We start from the raw sequence: 19,187 nt of genomic DNA, 5'->3' as shown, positions 1-19,187 counted from the left end.
ACGAGTTAATAATAATCGTGGCAATGATATGGAGATATTGGATCCCTCATGCACTGCTGCTGAGAGTATAAATGGTCCAGCCACGTGCTTAGGAGGCCACAGGATTCTTTATTTAAGTACCCCACGTGGGATTGTGGGGAAGGGTTGTGTGGAAGCCTCAATGCTATCAGTGGTCAGACCAAAATGGAGCCAGACTCTTTATGACGTATGATGAGGTCTCTTTTAAATGCCTGTGTTCTTAAAGAGTAGAGTTCTAAAAGTGGCCTCAGACTTATGCCAAGCCTCTGACCCTCGGGGGACATCAGAGCTTCCTGTTGCAGTCCGGCCTGGCCTGAGCACCTCTTGCTCTGGACAAGTGCATCATTTCATCTGGAAACTGAGCCTGGAATTCTCTGCGCACACCTGTGTTCCCCAGTTCAGGAGGCTCTGTGGGGCTGGCCGGGTCGCTCAGTGGGTTAGACCGTGACGCGGACACCATCAAGGTCAAGGGTTCTATCCCTGAACCACCAGCCGCCGAGAAAAAAAAGAACGACCTGCGAGAAGACGCCAGTGTCCGTCTCAGCACTGGGAACAGGTTTTTACTAAATGGAAACCGAGCCCTCAGGGACAGATTTTGGCCCAAGGGCAGAAGCCAGATCTACTGTCACCTGACCTCCCGCAGACATTCAGTCAAAAGGGGGCGGGGCCCGGGAACTGTCCAATCAGGCGGGCGGCTGAAAGGCTGAAATGCGACGCTCGGGGACCGCTCGGGTAGTCGCTCCCGCCTCCTGCCGCCCGCTGTGCCGCGTGTCACGTCCTCATCGGCCCCACGTGGCTCCGCCGCAGCTCCTGTCGCGTGTGACCTGAACTGGCAGTGAGAGCCGTAGGGAGGACGCGGGGACGCCCGGAAGCCGGGACATGGTGAGTGTGGGGCGGGCGTCTCGAGACCGGGAGCGGGGCGGGTTGGAACCGGCCGGAGCCGGCCGTGGCCGCGGGACCCGGGCCTCCCCGCGCTCAGCCCCGGAGTCTGCGGCCCTCGGTCCCCTCCGGCCGGGACCCCGGGGGTCCTGTCGCGTCCCTGCGGCGGCGACCTCGGCCCGGCCCGGAGCCCTCTCGGGGCAGCCCCGCGTGTCCCCAGAGTGTGCGGTGACGGCGGGGTCCTCAGGGGACACCCGACTCGGGCCGTGGGGCTCGTGCGGGCGAGGAGCTGTGGTCCGGGGGTCCCCGGTGTCTCTTTTCTCTTCGGGGGGACCGTTTCCCCCTGAGCTTTCCAAAAGTGTGGGAAGCAGCGTCTCCAGTCCACGCCCCTGTCCCCTTCCCCGCCAGCCGAGCTCTTCCTGGGGCTGCAGTAAGTCGCCGAATTTCCGGTCCCTCCGCGCGTTCCCAAACGCCGAATTCCCCAGTTCACAAGGTACATACTTTTCAACTTTGCTTCTGCAGGTCAAACAGACGCAGCGTTGTTTTTTTTTCTTTTTCTTTTCTTTTCTTTCTTTCTTTCTTTCTTTTTCTTTTTTCTTTTCTTTTTTTTTTTTTTTTTTTTTTTTTTTTTGGTCACTGTCTTATTCATTTATTTATTATTTTATTTTAATTTATCAATATACGATGTAGTTTATTTTCGTGTCCCTTTACCAATTCCTCTAGACGCAGTATTTTGTCATTTTTTTTTAAATGGATGCTCTTTTTAAAATAATTTGTTTTCTGTTTGTGGACTTTTCACATAACAGGAAAATAGAGAATAAGTACTTGAAATTTCGTTGTAAAATGGCTTCATGACTCTCTTCCGTGTATCTTCCTTGGGCACAGACACCTTATCAGAAGGTCTTTGGGGGGCCGGCCCGTGGCTCACTCGGGAGAGTGCGGTGCTGGTAACACCAAGACCATGGGTTCGGATCCCATATAGGGATGGCGGGTTAGCTCACTGGGAAAACGTGGTGCTGACACCAAGTCAAGGGCTAAGATCCCCTTACCGGTCATCTTGAAAAAAAAAAAAAGAAGAAGGTCTTGGGGTGACGTCCCCCTTTGGAAACTGTACGGGCTGATGAGTCCTCTGCCCTCTGTCCTGTCTTTTCCTGGTCGTGGGTTTCAGAACTGCCTGGGGCTAACCCAGATGCCCACAGCTGCCAAGTCTCTTGTCTAGTGAGTGTCAGGCCCTGGGTCATTTCTTCCCAGAGAACAGCCCGAGCTGTGGGGTAGGGTCCTCTCAGGGGAGCAGCTGGAGACCCTGGGGCTGGGAAGAATCTCCTGGTTTACCTTTCATCTAAATAGCTGACTTTCTTTCCCTATCCCAGTTGCCTTTTTTTTTTTTTTTTTTGCCGCTGGCCTTGTACAGGAATCCAAACCCATGACCTTCTTGGTGTTACAAGGCTGGCTCTAACCAACTGAGTTTAGTTTCCATTTTTTGGATTCACATCGGTGGTCAGACAATTGGACCCCCATATCGAGGGGACAAGACAGAAACGATTATAGCCCTCTGGATCCTCTCAGCCTAGTTCGGGGAGAAAGAAGGATCAGAAAGAACAGGAAACCCACCCACTGAGGTGGTGCCAGAACTTGAGAAGCAACGTGCACTTCAGGCACACAGGGGCACAATCCAGTGTCACCTGGGAGGGCGGTCATGGAGCACTCCAATGAGCAGGACGGGGTAGAGAGTGCCCCGCGTGATAGGATGACCTGACTTGGCACTTGCTCAGTCATGTCTGTGTTCCACGCAGCACTTCCCCTCCCTGGGTTTGTCACGCTGAAAAGATCTCATTTGTTTCAGCTTTAACTTTTCATTAATTTTAATGTGTATTTTATCAGTAGAGCCTGAAAAATAAAGTATTTCCCAAGAGGCAAGATAGAGGTGAATTTCCGAAAGAAAATTAGATGTCTACTCTTCTATTTCATTTGTTTAAAAGAAATTATTTACCTTATTCTTCTCCAGACTGTGTGTAATACATTTCTTAGGTCTATTTTTTTCTTATGGGTGATTCAAATGGAATTCAAAGGCTTAGCTTTGGGAATGCTAAAAGGGAAAAGAAACAGGAAAATATCTCTTGTTGTGGCTGCAGAAAAATGAAAACATTTCTACAAGAAAGTGCGGTAGATAAATTGATGAATGACAGAGATTCACCAAAACCTCAGTTCCTCCCTGCAGGGTGGAGAATTTGTGATAGGTAATGCTGTTCCGTTTCCTGTTATCTGGATTTCAGAGATCAATGCTAAATCCTGTGGGACAGGGCTTGGCCTCACGCAGAAAGTGTGTAAATATAGTTAATTATTTGCTAAACTGTTTGTTATCATGGAAATAAAGGACTTGTTTATTGTCTGAAAGGGATAGATGCTTAATCTTTTTTTGCTGTGATATACATAAATGCCTTACAATTACCTTTCCTTTTATATACAAAAATACTGAGTTTGGGTGATTTTGCTGGATTCTTTTAAAAGTAAGTTAATGGCCTTGGCTGGGAAGCAGAGGCCTGAGGCCAAGCTAAGGCCAATCTTGAGCCGACAAAGGGAGGTCACTGAAGGTCCCATTGGTTCCTCCTGGGGAGCCTCCCCTGCAGGGGTGTCCAGCCTGCTCACACTGACCGTGGAGGGACCCTTTATACTGAGAGACGGTAAAGAGGGTTCTGGAAAGCTAGGGACCCATAGTCAGATGCATTTGGGTCGGTGATGCCCTTTCTGAGGTTATAATTGTTACTGTCCTGGGGGTGTTTTTAGGCATACTGTACTCAAAACAAGTCTGGATTTAGGAAGGAAGTAACTTCATTAGAAAGGAGAAAACAGTGCAAGACCAGTATGCATCTCAAAGCTTAGGCAGGGAAAGCCTTTTCTTTCATAGGGAGGAGCAAACAGGATTAGAGAGAACATGGGAGGGGAGGGTTGATGGATGGTGGCAAAATTAGATTCCAGAACCACGCTTCACCCTGAGGCCAACCTGTTCTTAGGAGGGTAATAGAAGAGAGGCCATGTGCTGGCTCAGGCCAAGGGTGGGTCAAAGTTTGGGGCTGTGGAGGAGGGAAAGAAACTTAACCAAAGTTTGGTTAACAAGTATTTTGTTATAACTGATTGGTGAAGATGAAATGTTTATGAGGCAAAGAATGGGAATTTGGAGAGTCTATGTCTGGACTTGTCATAGGTAAAAAAAAAAGGGGCATTATCTAAGTCATAAGGGGAAAGGTCCTTTGCACAGGCTGCTTTTCCAGAACAAAAGGATGGAGAATTTCTTTTAATCATAGCTATTTACCAAGATTACAGGGCTTGGGTAAATATCAACAGTGTCAGCAATTGGGTTTTGCAGCCACAGTGTTGGTTTAGTCAAAGTGCAATTTGTGCCACTTTAGAAAGTCTGTGAGAGTCAGACTTAGAGAAAAACACCTTTGGGTTCTGCCTGCTGGAGAAAGGGGTTTATGAATTTGAGAATTCATTTGAGTTTGTGGTATAACAAAAATATATTTGGTTTTTGTCCCCAGTTTCTGGCACAGAGGTACTAACACACTTGGAATTTCCTGAGTGTTAGGAGTATCTTTTGTTATTTATAACAAGCCCCTTTCAGGCTCTCCTCATTTTATGCTAATGAGGTGATTCAGGTTGGAGCCCCCAAATGGCTTCAGGATGGGGACTGGAAAATCCAAACATGTTTACAGGGTTGGAACTTTCTCTTTTTTTGGCTGCTGGGTGTATGGAGAACCAAACCCTTGACCTTGGTGTTACAAGGCTGCACTGTAACCAATTGGGCTAACTGGCCAGCCCAAGGCCTGGAAGTCTAAGCTTCATTTCCCAACCTCTGAAAGGGGAGCAAAGGTGGAGACTGAGTTCAATAAAAACCCCGGAACAAGACATTGGAAGAGTTTCCTGATTGGTGCACACACTGTTGTGCTGGGGAGTAATGTACCCCAAGAAAGGGAGCTTCTCTCCCCACCCCCACCTTCTTTCCTTGGCCTGTACATCTCTTCGATTTGGCTGTTTCTGAGTTGTATCCTTTAGTATAAACTAGTAAACAGTAAAGAGTTTTGCTGAGTTCCATGTGTAGTTCTAGCAAATTTTGGAACATAAGGAGAGGTTGTGGAAGGCTTGGTATATAAACAGTTGGTCAGAAGTATGGTTGACCCCTGGGGCTTGTAACTGGCATCTGACATGGGACTGTGTTGGGGCACAGTGCCCTCAACTCATAGGGTCCCTGCTAACTCTAGGTGGTGTCAGAATTGAATTGTTGGACACCCAGCTGATGTTGGAAATTGGTTGGTGTTCCCCAAATTCCACACATTTTGTGTCAGAAATGGCATTAGAAAAAATATGCCACAAGTCAAAACATTAAATTGTGACTCCAGGGGAGTGTTTGGTGCCTGGTGAGAACTGAGACTCAGAAGAGGAGCATTTCCACACCGAGGAGAGGACAGTAGGGTGTGTGGAGCTCCAGAATTAAATTTTCTGGCTGTTCAGGTGTCCCTCACTCACTGCCTAGGAGTGAGCCACCATGGGCTGCATCTGCACAGTGAGAGTGGTCCCCAGGCTTGGGAATGCATTTAGCCTTCTGAGTGTGGGTTTCCTTGTGAACTGTGGGTGAGGCAGGCTGCTCACCTGAGCTGCTTCCATTTAATTTCCTTTGTAGAAACTTGCTGCCATATAATTCCAGTTTGCCTAAGCATTTAAGAATTTTATTCTATGATTTGAGTGTAAGAGTTTTCTTGCTTGAAACTTAATGAATTGTGTGATAAGGTCTGAAGAAACAGAGAATTCTGGAAATAAAATATTCATTTTCCGCTAAGTTTAAATAAAAGTATAAACACCCATGGACTCACCAGTCAAGTGAATAAATAGGCCTTGGGCAGTTCTGATGTGTCTCTCTGATCTCTTCTCTCTTCTGCACCCAGAGGTGACTACAGTTCTGGATTCTTTTTGCTATTCTTTATAGCTTTACCGTCTATTTATCATGAAGCAATGTTTTGCTTGGTTTTGCCGTTTTTGAATTTCCAATAAGTTAATGTTATCATTAATATACCATTCATATTATGCTGAAAAAGTTTTCTTGTGTGTTATTTTGCCTCAGTCTGTTGCATACATGCTGCTGTCTGAATCTTTGGGGCCACCCAATTTACTCTTTCATTCTGGTGCTTTTCAAGTTTATTTTTTGATCTTGTAAACAAAATCATTTTTGTTTTTGTCTCCAAGTGTTAATTACATCATAAATTTTTGTTTGTTCATTTTGTTTTTTGGTGGCTGGCTGGTATGGGGATCTGAACCTTGACCTTGATGTTATAACACTGTGCTCTATCAAACTGAGCTAACCAGCCAGGCCTATATTTTTTGCTCAATGAAAAAAAAATGTTAGGTTATAGATTATGGATAATTCACATTTACTAGGAAGTGCCAATAGAGTATATGGATTAACCATCTGACCATTCCTGCATGTATTTACTTATTTTTATTATTTGGCCACATTTGGAAATACCTAATTTATTTATTTTTGCCCATCTAGTGTTAAACAAAGTCTCCTTATGCATTGCTTTTACTGATCACTGTTGGCATTGAGCATTTTTCCTATGTGGTCTTTCATCTTCTGTGAAATAGTTTTCAGTCATTTTCTAGTTTTTTTTTTTTTTTTCTTCTTTCTTTTTGGCAGCTGGCCAGTCTGGGGATCCAAACCCTTGACCTTGGTGTTACTGACACCACGCTCTAACCAAGTGAGCTATCCAGCCAGCCCATTTTCAGTAATTTCTCATGTTTAATTCATTTGTATGATCATTGTATAGAATGAAAAGTGAAACATAGGTCAACAACTTCCTCGAAATGCTGCTGTACATACAGACATAAAAAAGTTATAATACAAGGGTACTTCAAAAAGTTCATGGAAAGATTAGTATTAGCTGTCAGTTTTGTTTTTCAATGAACTTTCTGAAGTACCCTGGTATACTAAGGCTGCCTCAGCCAGATAGTCTGCAGCCACACCATTCTCTGGAACAAGTCTGATGGCCTCAGTGATGAACACATGGTCACCCACATGCTGAACCCCTTCATCTACAGTCCAGGGAACAGGGACATGAAGGGAGCCTTGGGGAGACTCTTCTGTAGGGAGGCACCTCTCAGTGAAGGGGCCATTGCAGGGCTCCCATGAGTGGCAATGTGCACAATATTGAGGAATAGAAAACTGACTCTTTTATCCCATATTTTGGCTTCTATTTTTATGTGTTTTAAAGAATGCTCTTTCCTTGGGTCTTCGTTGGGGCTTTCCTGCCTAGCTACTTTTCATAACATTATTTTTTGTATTCCCCCCCCCCTTCTTTCTAACCAATAACTTTAACTTGTATGAATAGGACCTGGTATTTTCTCAGTTATCTTCAGTAATGATTTTTAAAAATAAATCTAATCTCACACATTTTATATATAAAGTCAGAAGTAATGAGTTATTTTCCTATATTGAAAATGTTGCCCAGGAACTTCATTTACAGAGATGTTTTCTGAGAATATGTGAACAAAATTAACTCAAAAGATTTTCTTTTGGGGGCTGGCCCGTGGCTCACTTGGGAGGGAGAGTGTGGTGCTGACAACACCAAGTCAAAGGTTAAGATCCCCTTACCGGTCATCTTTTAAAAAAAATAAAAATAAAAAAAAAAAATAATAAAAAAAATAAAAATAAATAAAAAAAAGATGACCGGTCATCTTTTTTTTATTTATTTTTATTTTTTTTATTATTATTTTTTTTTATTTTTATTTTTTTTAAAAGATGACCGGTAAGGGGATCTTAACCCTTGACTTGGTGTTGTGAGCACCACGCTCAGCCAGTGAGCGAACCGGCCATCTGTATATGGGATCCGAACCCGGGGCCTTGGTGTTCTCAGCACCACACTCTCCCGAGTGAGCCACGGGCCGGCCCTAAAAAAAAAAAAAAAGAAAAGAAAAGAAAAAGAAAATCTGTTGGATATCAGAGAGAGCAGAAAGCTTATAAAAAGTGTGCAACTTAAATTGTATAGAGAAGTTGAAATCAAAGAAACAGAAACTTCAGGAAATAAATAGAACAAGCAAGTTCTACTTCCACAATCCGATCAAAGAATCACAATTTTTGTCTTTGAGGCTTTGATCCCTGCAATCATGGGCACTTCTTCAGGTGCAGTACAATTGACCGTTTTATAGTTTCCCTCCCAGATAGTCTTTTTGGAGCCCCCTTTATGTCTTTATTACTCAGACTGTAGATGAAGGGGTTTAGCATGGGTGTGACCACAGTGTATATCATCGAGGCTGCAGAACGTGAGTATGAGTTTTGGGTAGTAGCAGAACTAAGGTACACTTCTAGGCACATACAGTAAAAGAAGTCCACTGGGAGGTGAGATGCACAGGCAGAAAATGTTTTATGAGCTGATGAGATTCCACATATGGAGGAAACAATCTTAGAGTAAGTAAAGGACACCAGTGAGGGGTCCAGCATCCAGCAGTTGTACTGCAAAATACATCACCATGTCATTAAGAAAGGTGTCAGAACAGGCAAGGTGGACCACCTGATTAATTTCACAGAAAAAATGGGGATTTCCAGTTATGTACAGAATGACAGCCACAACACCATTAAGCTTTGTAGCGGGAATTCAGGACACTTGTGACCCAGGATGCCAGAAGTAGCAGTCCACATCACCAGGGGTTCACGATGACTATGTAATATAGGGAGTGACAGATGGCCACAAACCAGTCATAGGACATCACAGTCAGGGGAAAGCTATGTGGCTTTCTCTGTGAGCTTGGAAAGAAGCTGAGGCACAGCTTAAACAATAAAGAGTTTGAGCCAAATTTGAATGACTGCAGGCTAGGACACCTTCTAAGTTACCTTAGCAAGTGCTCCAGAGAAACAAAGAAGATTGTCTTATAAAGGAGAAAAAGACCAATGAGAAGAGGAGATGTCTACAAAATTGTTTATCTGATATTATGGTTGGTGCTAGCGTCTTTAAGTAGTCTAGGCAGTAAGGAATTGGCTATAACGGTCTGTGAGATGGTTCTCAGCTAGAAATTTTTCAGTTTGTCAGGAGGTATGTGGAATAGCCATCAACAGATTGTCTGCAGATGTGTCGGTCATTATTCTTCCAGGAGGTTGTGACCCTTGTGGTTGATTCGAAAGTTTAAAAGTTCATGGTGAGGGCCGAGCCCGTGGCGCACTTGGTAGAGTGCTGCGCTGGCAGCGCGGTGACGCTCCCGCCGCGGGTTCGGATCCTATATGGGACTGACCGGTGCACTCACTGGCTGAGTGCCGGTCACGAAAAAACAATAAAATAAAATAAAATAAAAGTTCATGGTGTCTTTGAATGTGATTGATTGCAGAGCTCAAGAGTTCAGGGTGCCTTGAACCCTGGTGCATGGGAGTGTGGAGGCGGGAGTCTGAGATGATGGCCAGGATGATGCACGGGTTTCTAAACACAGTAATCAGGTACTTAGAGAGGAACAGCCCAAATATGAGGCCTGCAATTCTGGTTTTTCTGAACCTAGAAGAGGAAAACGTGACAGTTGTGTATTATTTTCTGGCCCATGTGGTGGAGGTGACTACCAGAAAAGAGAAAACCAACATGACTAATTTTCCCACAAACGGCATCACTCACATCATTGAAATGTTGCAATTTATATTTTACAGTCAAGAAATTATTTTCTCTATTTTATGTATGGATCTGATCTTTAGTGCATTCACAGTGCCTTCTCTGATTAGGAATTCCTGTCCCACTCCTTTTCCTAAATAGGTCATGTTGGTTTGGGTGCTGGAGGAGGTGGCTGCTCTGCTGGGTCTGGGCTCTGAGTAGCCAGGGGTGGGGTCCAGCAGCAACTGGGGTGGAGAGATGGAGGACCTCCTGGGTGGTTTGTTTTCAGTGGGTGGGGAGCTGCAGCAGTGTGGCTGGGGAATGGTGCACAATCATGTGTGGGCATGATGCAACAACGACAGAGCCTCAGGGATGGAGGGGTGGGGTGGCAGAGGTAAGGTGTTTCCTTCCCCTCTCTGTGCAGCCATCCTGAGTTTCTGTGCTTCGCAGGGTTTCTGCCACTCTTATGCTGAACTCCAGTGCTCTCCTTCAGCCACACTCATTGAAATGTAGTTGTTTATTTGTTATTTGGTCCTTTTTTTTTTTTTTCCACAAATTCCTCCAAAATACAGAAGAGGAATGAACATTTCTCAACTCATTCTATGAGACCAGTATTGCACAGATAACAAAATCACACTAACAAATCAAAATGAAAAAGAAAATGGATGCATTTCTTATAAATATGGGTGCAAAAATCTTCAACAAAATACAGTACTAGGAAACTGAAATCAGAGACACATGAGTATAAAAGAATTATATATCTAGTAGTTTTCTAATGGATTCCTTAGGATTTTCTATGTATAATATCATGTCATGTGTTAGAAAAGATAATTTTATTTCCTTTGCAATCTGGATCCCTTTTATTTCTTTTTCTAACCCAACTACCCTGGCTAGAACGTCTGACATTATGTCAAATAAAAGTAGCAGGAGTCAAAATTCACGTCACAGTTTTTGTGGGGGAAGGCATCCTGTTTTTCTCTGAATTTCCAAATGTGTGGCAAGCAGGGTCTCAAATCACGACTTTCCCCTGCTAAGGAGAGATTTTACCAGAAACTTCTTTCTTTTTTCTTTTTCTTTTTCTTTTTTTAAGATGACCTGTAGGGGGATCTTAACAATTGACCTGGTGTTGTCAGCACCACGCTCTCCCGAGTGAGCCATGGGCCTGCCATTAGAAACTTATTTCTGATGTGGCAGTGTTGAGCATCTTTTCATGTTCTTATCGGACATTTGTATATAATACTGAAAAAATGTGTATTCAGTTCTTTGCCCATCTTATTTTTTTTTCATGGCTGACCAGTACGGGGATCTGAACACATAACCTTCGTGTTACCAGCACCACACTCTCCCCAAGTGAGCTAACAGCCAGTGTCTTTGCCCATTTTAAGTTAGTTAGTTTTTTAAAATATTTTTTTACTTTTAATTGTAAAAAACACATAAGAATTTAGCATCTTCAGCATGTCTAAGTGTACAATTCAGTAGTATTAACTACAGTTACTTTATTGTATGATCAATCACCAGTAATTTTTCATCCTGCAAAACTTGAACACCAACTCCCTATTTCCCCTCCCTCCAGCTGCTCCTAACAACTGTTCAATGTTCTATTTCTTTGAGTTTTTTGGGGTTTTTTGACCGGTAAGGGGACTCGGCACAGTGTGGTCTGCACCACGCTCAGCCAGTACCGGCCATCCCTATATAGGATCCAAACCCTTGGCCTCGGCGCTACTAGCGCCGCACTCTCCCGAGTGAGCCACGGGGCCAGCCTTGAGTTTGATGACTTTACTTGGCTCATCTAGGAGACATAGAGTATTTTTCTTTTTGTAACTGGCTTATTTCATTTAGCATAATGTCTTGAAGGTTGGTCCATGTTGTAGCATGTGACAGTATGCCTTTTTTTAGGCTAAATAATATTATGTTGAATATATATACCATATTTGGTTTATCCATTTATTTGCCAATGCTCATCAATATTGATCCATTCTAGGCTATTGTGAATAACGCTGCAATGAGGACTTATGTACATATATCTCTTCAAGATCCTGGTTTTAATTCTTTTGTGTTGAAAACATATATACCCAGAAGTGGGATGGCTGGAATGTATGGTAATTCTATTTCTTTGAGGAATTTTTTGAGGAACTTCCATACTGTTTTCCACAGGAGCTATACTAGTTTACATTTCCTTCAACAGTGCACAAGAGTTTTAATTTCTCAATGTTAGGCCTCACAATCAGCTTATCATAAACAGAGACATGTTGTCTACAACTTACCCTGTCCCCCTACCCCATCCCTTTCCCTAAAGTCTGGTGCATTCCCATAAGAACATTTTGTACAAAACAGGAAAACTGCAAAGCCATTAGGGAATGCTGAGCACTCAGAGTAGTTGCCCACCCCACTCCCAGACTCCTGTAAAGCCTCTGCTAGTCTGTAAAGGGTGGAACCCTGATCTTTCAGTTTCGCTGCCAGGTCTGCTGGAGTAAACTCCCTTGCTTGATAACATTTGGCTCATAGTCTTTTATTAAGTTTGTCTCACCGACGTAACACTTGACATCTTCACCAACACTTTTTCTTTTGGGTGTTTGATTTTGTTGTTGAGTCATAAAATTTCTGTGTATGTTCTCAATATTAACACTTTCCCAGATACATGATTTGCAGTTATTTTCACATGATTTGCAGTTATTTTCTCCAATTATATGGATGCCTTTCCCCTGTGTTGTAGTGTTCTATGATGTACAAATGTGTTTAATTTTGGTGAAATAAAAAAAAAATTTATTATTATGCTTGAAGTATCATAGCCAAGAAATCATTGCCAAATCCAGTGTCCTGAAGCTTTTGCTTGTTTGCATGTTTTCTTCTAGGAGTTTAGTTTTAGCTCTTACCTTTAGGTCTTTGATCCATTTTTATTTCATTTTCTTACATGGTATGAGATAGATAAGGGTTTATTCATTCTTTCACATGTGGATATCCAATTTTCCCAGCACCATTTTTTGAAAAGACTGTTCTTTCCCATTGAATGATGTTGGCACCTTGTCAAAAACATTTTACTGTATATGTGAGGGTATTTTTCTGGGTTCTCTATTCTGTTCCACTGGTCCATATAACACTCTATGCCAGTACAGCACTGGTTTGATTACTGTAACCTTAACTAAGTATTTATTTGAGGATTTTTGCATCAATATTCATAAAGGACATTCGTCTATATCCGTCTTTTATCTAGAGTCTTTATCTTTGTTGTGAAGGTAACTTTGGTCTCGTAGAATGAGTTTGAAAGTGTTAAATATTTTGAAAGAGTTTGGGGAGGATTAGTGTTCTTTTTTAAAAAATAAATTTTATTGTATATTTGTGGTTTACAACATGATGTTACGGGATAGATATGGTACGTTACAGTGGTTATAGCAGTGAAGCAGATTAATGTATCTGTAATCTCACACAGTTACTTTTTATGACAAGAGCAGCTAAAATCCACATATTTAACAAAAATCCCTAATACAATTCAATTTTATTAACTTAAGTCCTCATGTCATGCATTGGTTCTCTAGACTTGTTTATCCTACATAGCTGCTCAATCTACATGGCAGAAGATGGAAGGGTAAAAGAGCCTACCTGGTTCTCTCCAGCCCTTTTTATAGCACAGACTAATCCCATCCACGAGGGCAAAGCCTTCGTGACCTAATCACCTCCTAAAGACCCCGCCTCTTAAAACTGTTGCATTGGGGATCAACGTGAATTTTTGGAAGGAACACAAACATTCATACCATAGCAGGGGCATTTTGATTATTGCGTCAATTTCCTTATTAGTTATAGGTGTGCTCAGATTTTCTATTTCATGATGACTCAGTCTCGGGAGATTATATGTTTCTAGAAATTTGTTCCCTTCATTGATGTTATTCAATTTGTTGATGGTCCCCTAGAGACTTCTTAAATAAGGTCTGAGATACGCACTCCTCTGGAGGTAAATCTCACAAAATTGTGGGGCCCCCTTTAATACTGTTACCCTGGAGGTTGTAACTCTCGAAATTGCCCACACTCAGACTTCAGCAATTCACCGTTACAGTTTAAGTTTTCCTGTCCTGGTACTGCTTCCCACAGAGTTTTCTGGTTATATGTAAATAACATGTTCTGGTAAGTTATGACTCCCCATATCTGCCTCTCTGTCTCTCCAATTTGGAGAAAATGGTGTGCCCTGTGACCTTAATTCTCTGAGGGATCTAAGAAGAGTTGTTGGTTTTAAGTTTGCTTTTTTCTTGTCTGAATGTGAACGTCACCTCCTATGTCCTTACTGCTAGAGTGGAAACTGGAGGTGTCTGACTCCCTTTTTCATGTTTGCTGATGAAACCAAGTCAGTTCCACTCATCTTGCCATGAGCTTGAGTCCCTAAGTAAAACTTTAACCGGGAGAAAAACAATTCTGAAAGATTTTTAAAATTAAGGAAATGGGTATATACTGTGTTTCAAGGAACAGCAATCAAGGAGAAAGTAATAATAGTTAGAACAGCATGTCCAAATGTGAATAAGAGTCATGAGACCATAACAGTTGGCACCATAAGCAGGATGTCTAGACATGGACCACCGTCCCATGGGTCTGTCTCTCTTGTTCCAACTTGCTGACCTGCTCTGCTACTCGATGGCTGGCTGCACTTTGACCTGCTGTTTGCAGGGGTCATGTTGTTGTGAGCTCCGCTGCTTTGTGTTTGTTTTTTCTGCCAAGTCTGTGAATTAAATCTCAGACTGCCGCGTTACGGGGCAGATGAATGTACAAGTACACAAATTATGTTCTTTTTCATTCTTTAAATTTTTATCATAAAATATATCCACAAAAGGATGAATGGGAAGTTGGCGGTAAGATTTAGTAATAGTAACAATATAAATATCCTTGGAATCCTCATCAAGATTCATAACTGGGCCTTGGACAGTTGTTAAGAGTCTTCTGATGGTCCCCTCCTTGACTCATCCTTGTCCTTGCTCCGCAGATGACCACTGTCCTGATTCTTGGGTTATTTTTCATATCTTCATCATCTGTTACTTTTCACTAAGGAGTGTTCTTTTAGTTGCCTTTTTTGAACTTCCAATAAATGAATATTAATGGGATTACAATGAAAAGGTTTTTCAATGGTGTCTCTTTTTTCCCTCAGGAGGTTTCATACATGCTGGTATCTGAAGCTTCAGTCCATTGAATTTACTCATCCATTCTAGTGGTTGTGGTGTATGGGCTTTAAGTTTACTCCCTGCTTCTATCATTTTATATCAGTCTCCAAGTGCAAGTGCTCCATAAATTCTGTGAACATTCGAGAAAAATTGCTGGGCAGGAGATAGCAATGGAGTGTATAAATCGACCCCTACTTTATTTGTATGTAACTATATTTATTTGTTCTCTATGGTCATCAACACTTGGCATTACCTAATTGACTAATTTTTGTCCTTCTAACCGACATAAATCGTCTCTGTTAATCCTATGCTGTCCAGAATATTATAGTTTCAAAATCTTGACTTGTGTTAGGCAAGCCGTCAGTGTGTTGTTATGAAGACTTTGACTGTTAGTAGACATTTGTTGATTCTATTAGATTTGGAAAAGTAGGTTTTGTTGACTCCTGAAATGTCTGGTTTGGGATTTGTGGAATTTTATAACTTTCTGACAGGTGAAATCTTGGTGACATTAAGTTCTTTCTAAGAACATGTGTAATCTTTTGCTTTATTTCATATTCCTTTGACATCATGGAATAAAAAATGCAAAAATGTTCTCTTAAGATGGTGAGATATCCTTCATTAATCTTATTTGGTACTTAATTAAATTTGGACTAGAGGAAACAAGGTGCCTGCTTCCAAAGGTTCTCAGTGATTACTCACTGTGGGATGGACTCAATTCCTGATGTGACAAGTTGTGACAATATGTGTGACATATTTTCTACCAGGGAAGCTTATTAGAGACTCAGTGCCTGGAGTGTTTTTGGGGGACTGATTATGTAGGCACCCTCTGCCGAGCATGTAACAAAATTCCAAACTCTCAGAAGGAAAACAGGAGTTCAGCAATCACCATATTGTTTGTATAAACCATTGAGGAATACCAAGACACACTTATCATTTAGATTGGTAGTACCAGTTCCCATATCAGCAAAGGTCAAACTTTGTGAACAAGTATTTCCAAGTATAAGCAGTGTCAGGCCTGCTACTGTTGCTTCTTCTGCACACCAGTTAGTAGGACTTTGTTGTGACAGGTGGTATAGACCCACTGTACAAATAGACAGTAGGGGTCTCCAAGGCAATGCATCTTACTTCCTTGACCCACCAGTTAGAGGTGTGTTCCTGTTTTTCTGTTGCTTTACTGAAGGGTTTAGTCCTAGCATCAAAATTCCTGTATGAAAGAGAATGTGAACAGAAAGTAAGAGTTCTTTTGACCAAATCAAAGAACAAATGTGTGGAGTTCACAGCATCATGAGAGTTTATGAATTGCGTGTAGATCCCCAGTGCTGTCAGTCTCACCCAGCCTTCTTACACATGTGGGATGTTTTAGGATTCAATAGACTTTGAGGATGTGGCTGTGAACTTCACCCAGGAGGAGTGGGCTTTGCTGGATCCTTCCCAGAAGAATCTGTACAGAGATGTGATGTGGGAAACCATCAGACACCTGGCCTTTATAGGTAAGGATAACATAATTCCTTTACCTAGTCAATTAGAGAACAAGTGTTTCTTAGTGATCAATGCTGTTCCATGATTTGGCATGATTTGGTGAACAAATCAGGAATGTCCTAGTGTACCAAGAACCTGGAATTTAATAATTTTTCTATGATTTTGTACTAATTCATAATAATTTTTATGGGTCTACATTTTAGGGAAAAAATGGAAATATCAGAACATCGAAGATCGGTACAAAAATATTGGGGGAGATCTAAGGTAATTTGCACTTGTAAAAGAAATCAATGTCCCTGGAGGGAATCATAGTATGTAACAAAAAATTTTTAAAAAGCAAGAAAACAAATAAGCCTAGCTTCACATTTATATATGCTTAGAGAATTTTCTCCAAAAATATATGCTTAAATATTACATAGATGTTCAGTGTTTGCAAAATAGTTCACTTGGAAACAGTACTAAGAAAACTCATATGAATGTTATTGTTTTGATAATAGCTGTGATCGAGACCTCTTGAGAGCATTCAGTCCATTCATGTTTAACCAACACAGAGAGGACATAAAGCCTAGACTTTCCCTGATAATGTTAAAAATATAATCATAATACCTATTATTAAGTATAAAATCATTAATAAACAAACCCTTAATATTGTGCTTCTCATTTCTTACAGGAGGCATATGGTAGGGAGACTCTGTGACAGCAAAGAAAGTAGTCAATGTGGAGAAACTGTCAGCCAAATTTCAAATCATAATCTCAACAAGAAAACCCGTCCTGGAGTAGAATTGTGTGAAGGCAGTGTGCGTGGAGAATGCTCCATTGGTCATTCATCCCTTAATGGGCACAGCAGAGCTCAGAGTGGACAGAAACCATATGAGTGTCTAGAATATGGAGAGAAGACACATGAATATAAGGAAAATGCAAAAGCCTTCACTTCTCACCACTCCTTTCAAGTACATGAAAGAATACATACTGGAAGAAAATCCTATGAATCTAAAAAATGTGGTAAAGCCTTCAGTCTTTCCAATTACATTCAAACACATGAAAGAACTCATACCAGAAATAATAGATACTATGAATGTGAAGAATGTGGAAAAGGCTTCATTTCTCTTGCAACCTTTCGAAGACACATGATAATACATGCAGGAGATGGACCTTATAAATGTAAGAAATGTGGGAAAGCTTTCATTAGCCCCCGTAAATTTCAAATACATGAAAGAAATCACACTGGAGAAAAACCATATGAATGTAAACAATGTGGTAGAGCTTTAAGTAGTTTCAGTTCCTTGCGAATGCACGAAAGGACTCACACGAGAGAGAAGCCCTATGAATGTAAAATATGTGGTAAAGCCTTCAGTCTCTCCAGTTCTTTTCATTTACATGAGAGGATTCACACTGGAGAGAAACCTTATGAGTGTAAAAAGTGTGGTAAAGCCTTCACTTGTGCCCGTTATTTTCGAGTGCATGAGAGGACTCACACTGGAGAAAAACCTTATGAGTGCAAAACGTGCGGTAAAGCCTTCAATTGTTCCAGTAACTTTCGAATTCATGAAAGAACTCATACTGGAGAAAAACCACACAAATGTAATGAGTGTGGGAAAGCCTTTAATTGTTCCAGCTCTTTACGGAAACATGAAAGGACTCACACTGGAGAGAAACCCTATGAATGTAAGAAATGTGGGAAAGCCTTCAGTCGTTCCAGTTCCCTTCGAAAGCATGAAAGAACTCATAACAGAAATCCTTCATAAGCAATGTGGAAAAGCTTTCCTCATCACACAGCCTGTCTAGCACACTTGAGAGTACATAATGAAGAGAAACCCTATAAATTTAAAAAGTGTGGCAAATCCCTTTGTCATCCCAGTTAAATTTGAAGCCATGAAAGAACACAAAAGTGGAGATAAACTTCTTGAGTATAAGCAGTGTACAGTGTCCTCATTTGGCCCACATCTTTACAGCATGTTGGATTGAAACTATGTAAATGTGAAAAATACAGGAACGTTTTCAATTTTCACAAACTATTTTCTAAGTCTCATGAAAACTCCCAATGTAGAGAAATCCTGTAAATGTAAGTATATGAAAAGCCTAATGCAAATTAGTCTATGCACAAAGCTCCAGAAAACACATAATCTGAAGGAAATGTTATAAAATTCATCTTTATCAGTGGCTCATTCTTAAAGTGGCTCTTTCGACTGTGGATTTTGGCTTCTTACTATTGTGAAAAATATATAGATGAGAGAATTCTGTAGCATTCTAAACAATAGCGTATGAGTTTAATAGGTAGTGTTTTTTTCTTAAGTCACTGATAAAAATTTGCTGTATCTATTTTGAAGTGTTTTGGATCCGTGGGTTGAATGAAATGCATTTCCAATATGCAGGTAGGTTTAATTATTGTATAGTTTCATTGCTCTGTTATTAATGGCCCATTGAAAAATGAATGAGTCTTTGTTGATTGTTGGGATTTTCTTTCTGGCCTCCATTGGCAGTTCTGGATATCTCTCACCCATTATATTTATTCCACCTTTCTTAATTATGGGGAAAACTTCTTTTGGGGGGTGGTGGCAAATAAGCTTATTTTATTTTCTTTGCTAATAAAGAGTTGATTCAATTTGTAAGTATGTAAATTTTATCATAGAGTATAGTCTCATGGAAATTATAATTTTCATCTCTTACCCTTTACTCTCATTTTTTTCTGGCTGTTATTTGGACAATAGACTTTGAATTAAGAGAGTCCTGTGATAGGACAATAAAATCTAGAGTTGGAGATGGATTTCCTTAACTGTGTTATGGCAATGTGGAAATGTTGGGAATGAGATTTTTCAGAATCCATTTCTTTTATGGTTTTATGTTAGAATTCACTAATAGCCAACTTCTATAAGAGTTAGGAGGCAAAAGTAAAGAAGACATTAGGTTTTAGAGGCACCACACACAGAGTCTAGAGATGTGTACGAGCTGTGTGAATCTGCCTCCAGCCCATTTTCTTGATTCTTTTACCTGAAATCAAGAGTGTCCTCAAACCCACCATCAACTTTTTGACTTCCATTTTCTGAGGGGTAGGTTTCAAAGA

The 19,187-nt window shown here is 41.2% G+C and overlaps 1 protein-coding gene across 1 annotated transcript; it reads left to right on the top strand.

Annotated features, from left to right (window-relative positions):
• Positions 1 to 826: 826 nt before the first annotated feature.
• LOC134388080 (zinc finger protein 627-like) lies at positions 827 to 17,972 on the top strand. Its single transcript, XM_063110842.1, has 5 exons — positions 827 to 900; positions 16,011 to 16,137; positions 16,330 to 16,390; positions 16,797 to 17,000; positions 17,184 to 17,972. The coding sequence occupies exons 1-5, from the start codon at positions 898 to 900 to the stop codon at positions 17,869 to 17,871; spliced, it is 1,083 nt and encodes a 360-aa protein (XP_062966912.1). The 5' UTR covers positions 827 to 897; the 3' UTR covers positions 17,872 to 17,972.
• Positions 17,973 to 19,187: the final 1,215 nt, after the last annotated feature.

Source organism: Cynocephalus volans, chromosome 10, assembly GCF_027409185.1.
Source record: "Cynocephalus volans isolate mCynVol1 chromosome 10, mCynVol1.pri, whole genome shotgun sequence".
Classification (NCBI taxonomy): Eukaryota; Metazoa; Chordata; class Mammalia; order Dermoptera; family Cynocephalidae; genus Cynocephalus; species Cynocephalus volans.
This window is presented reverse-complemented; position numbering and strand designations above follow the sequence as displayed.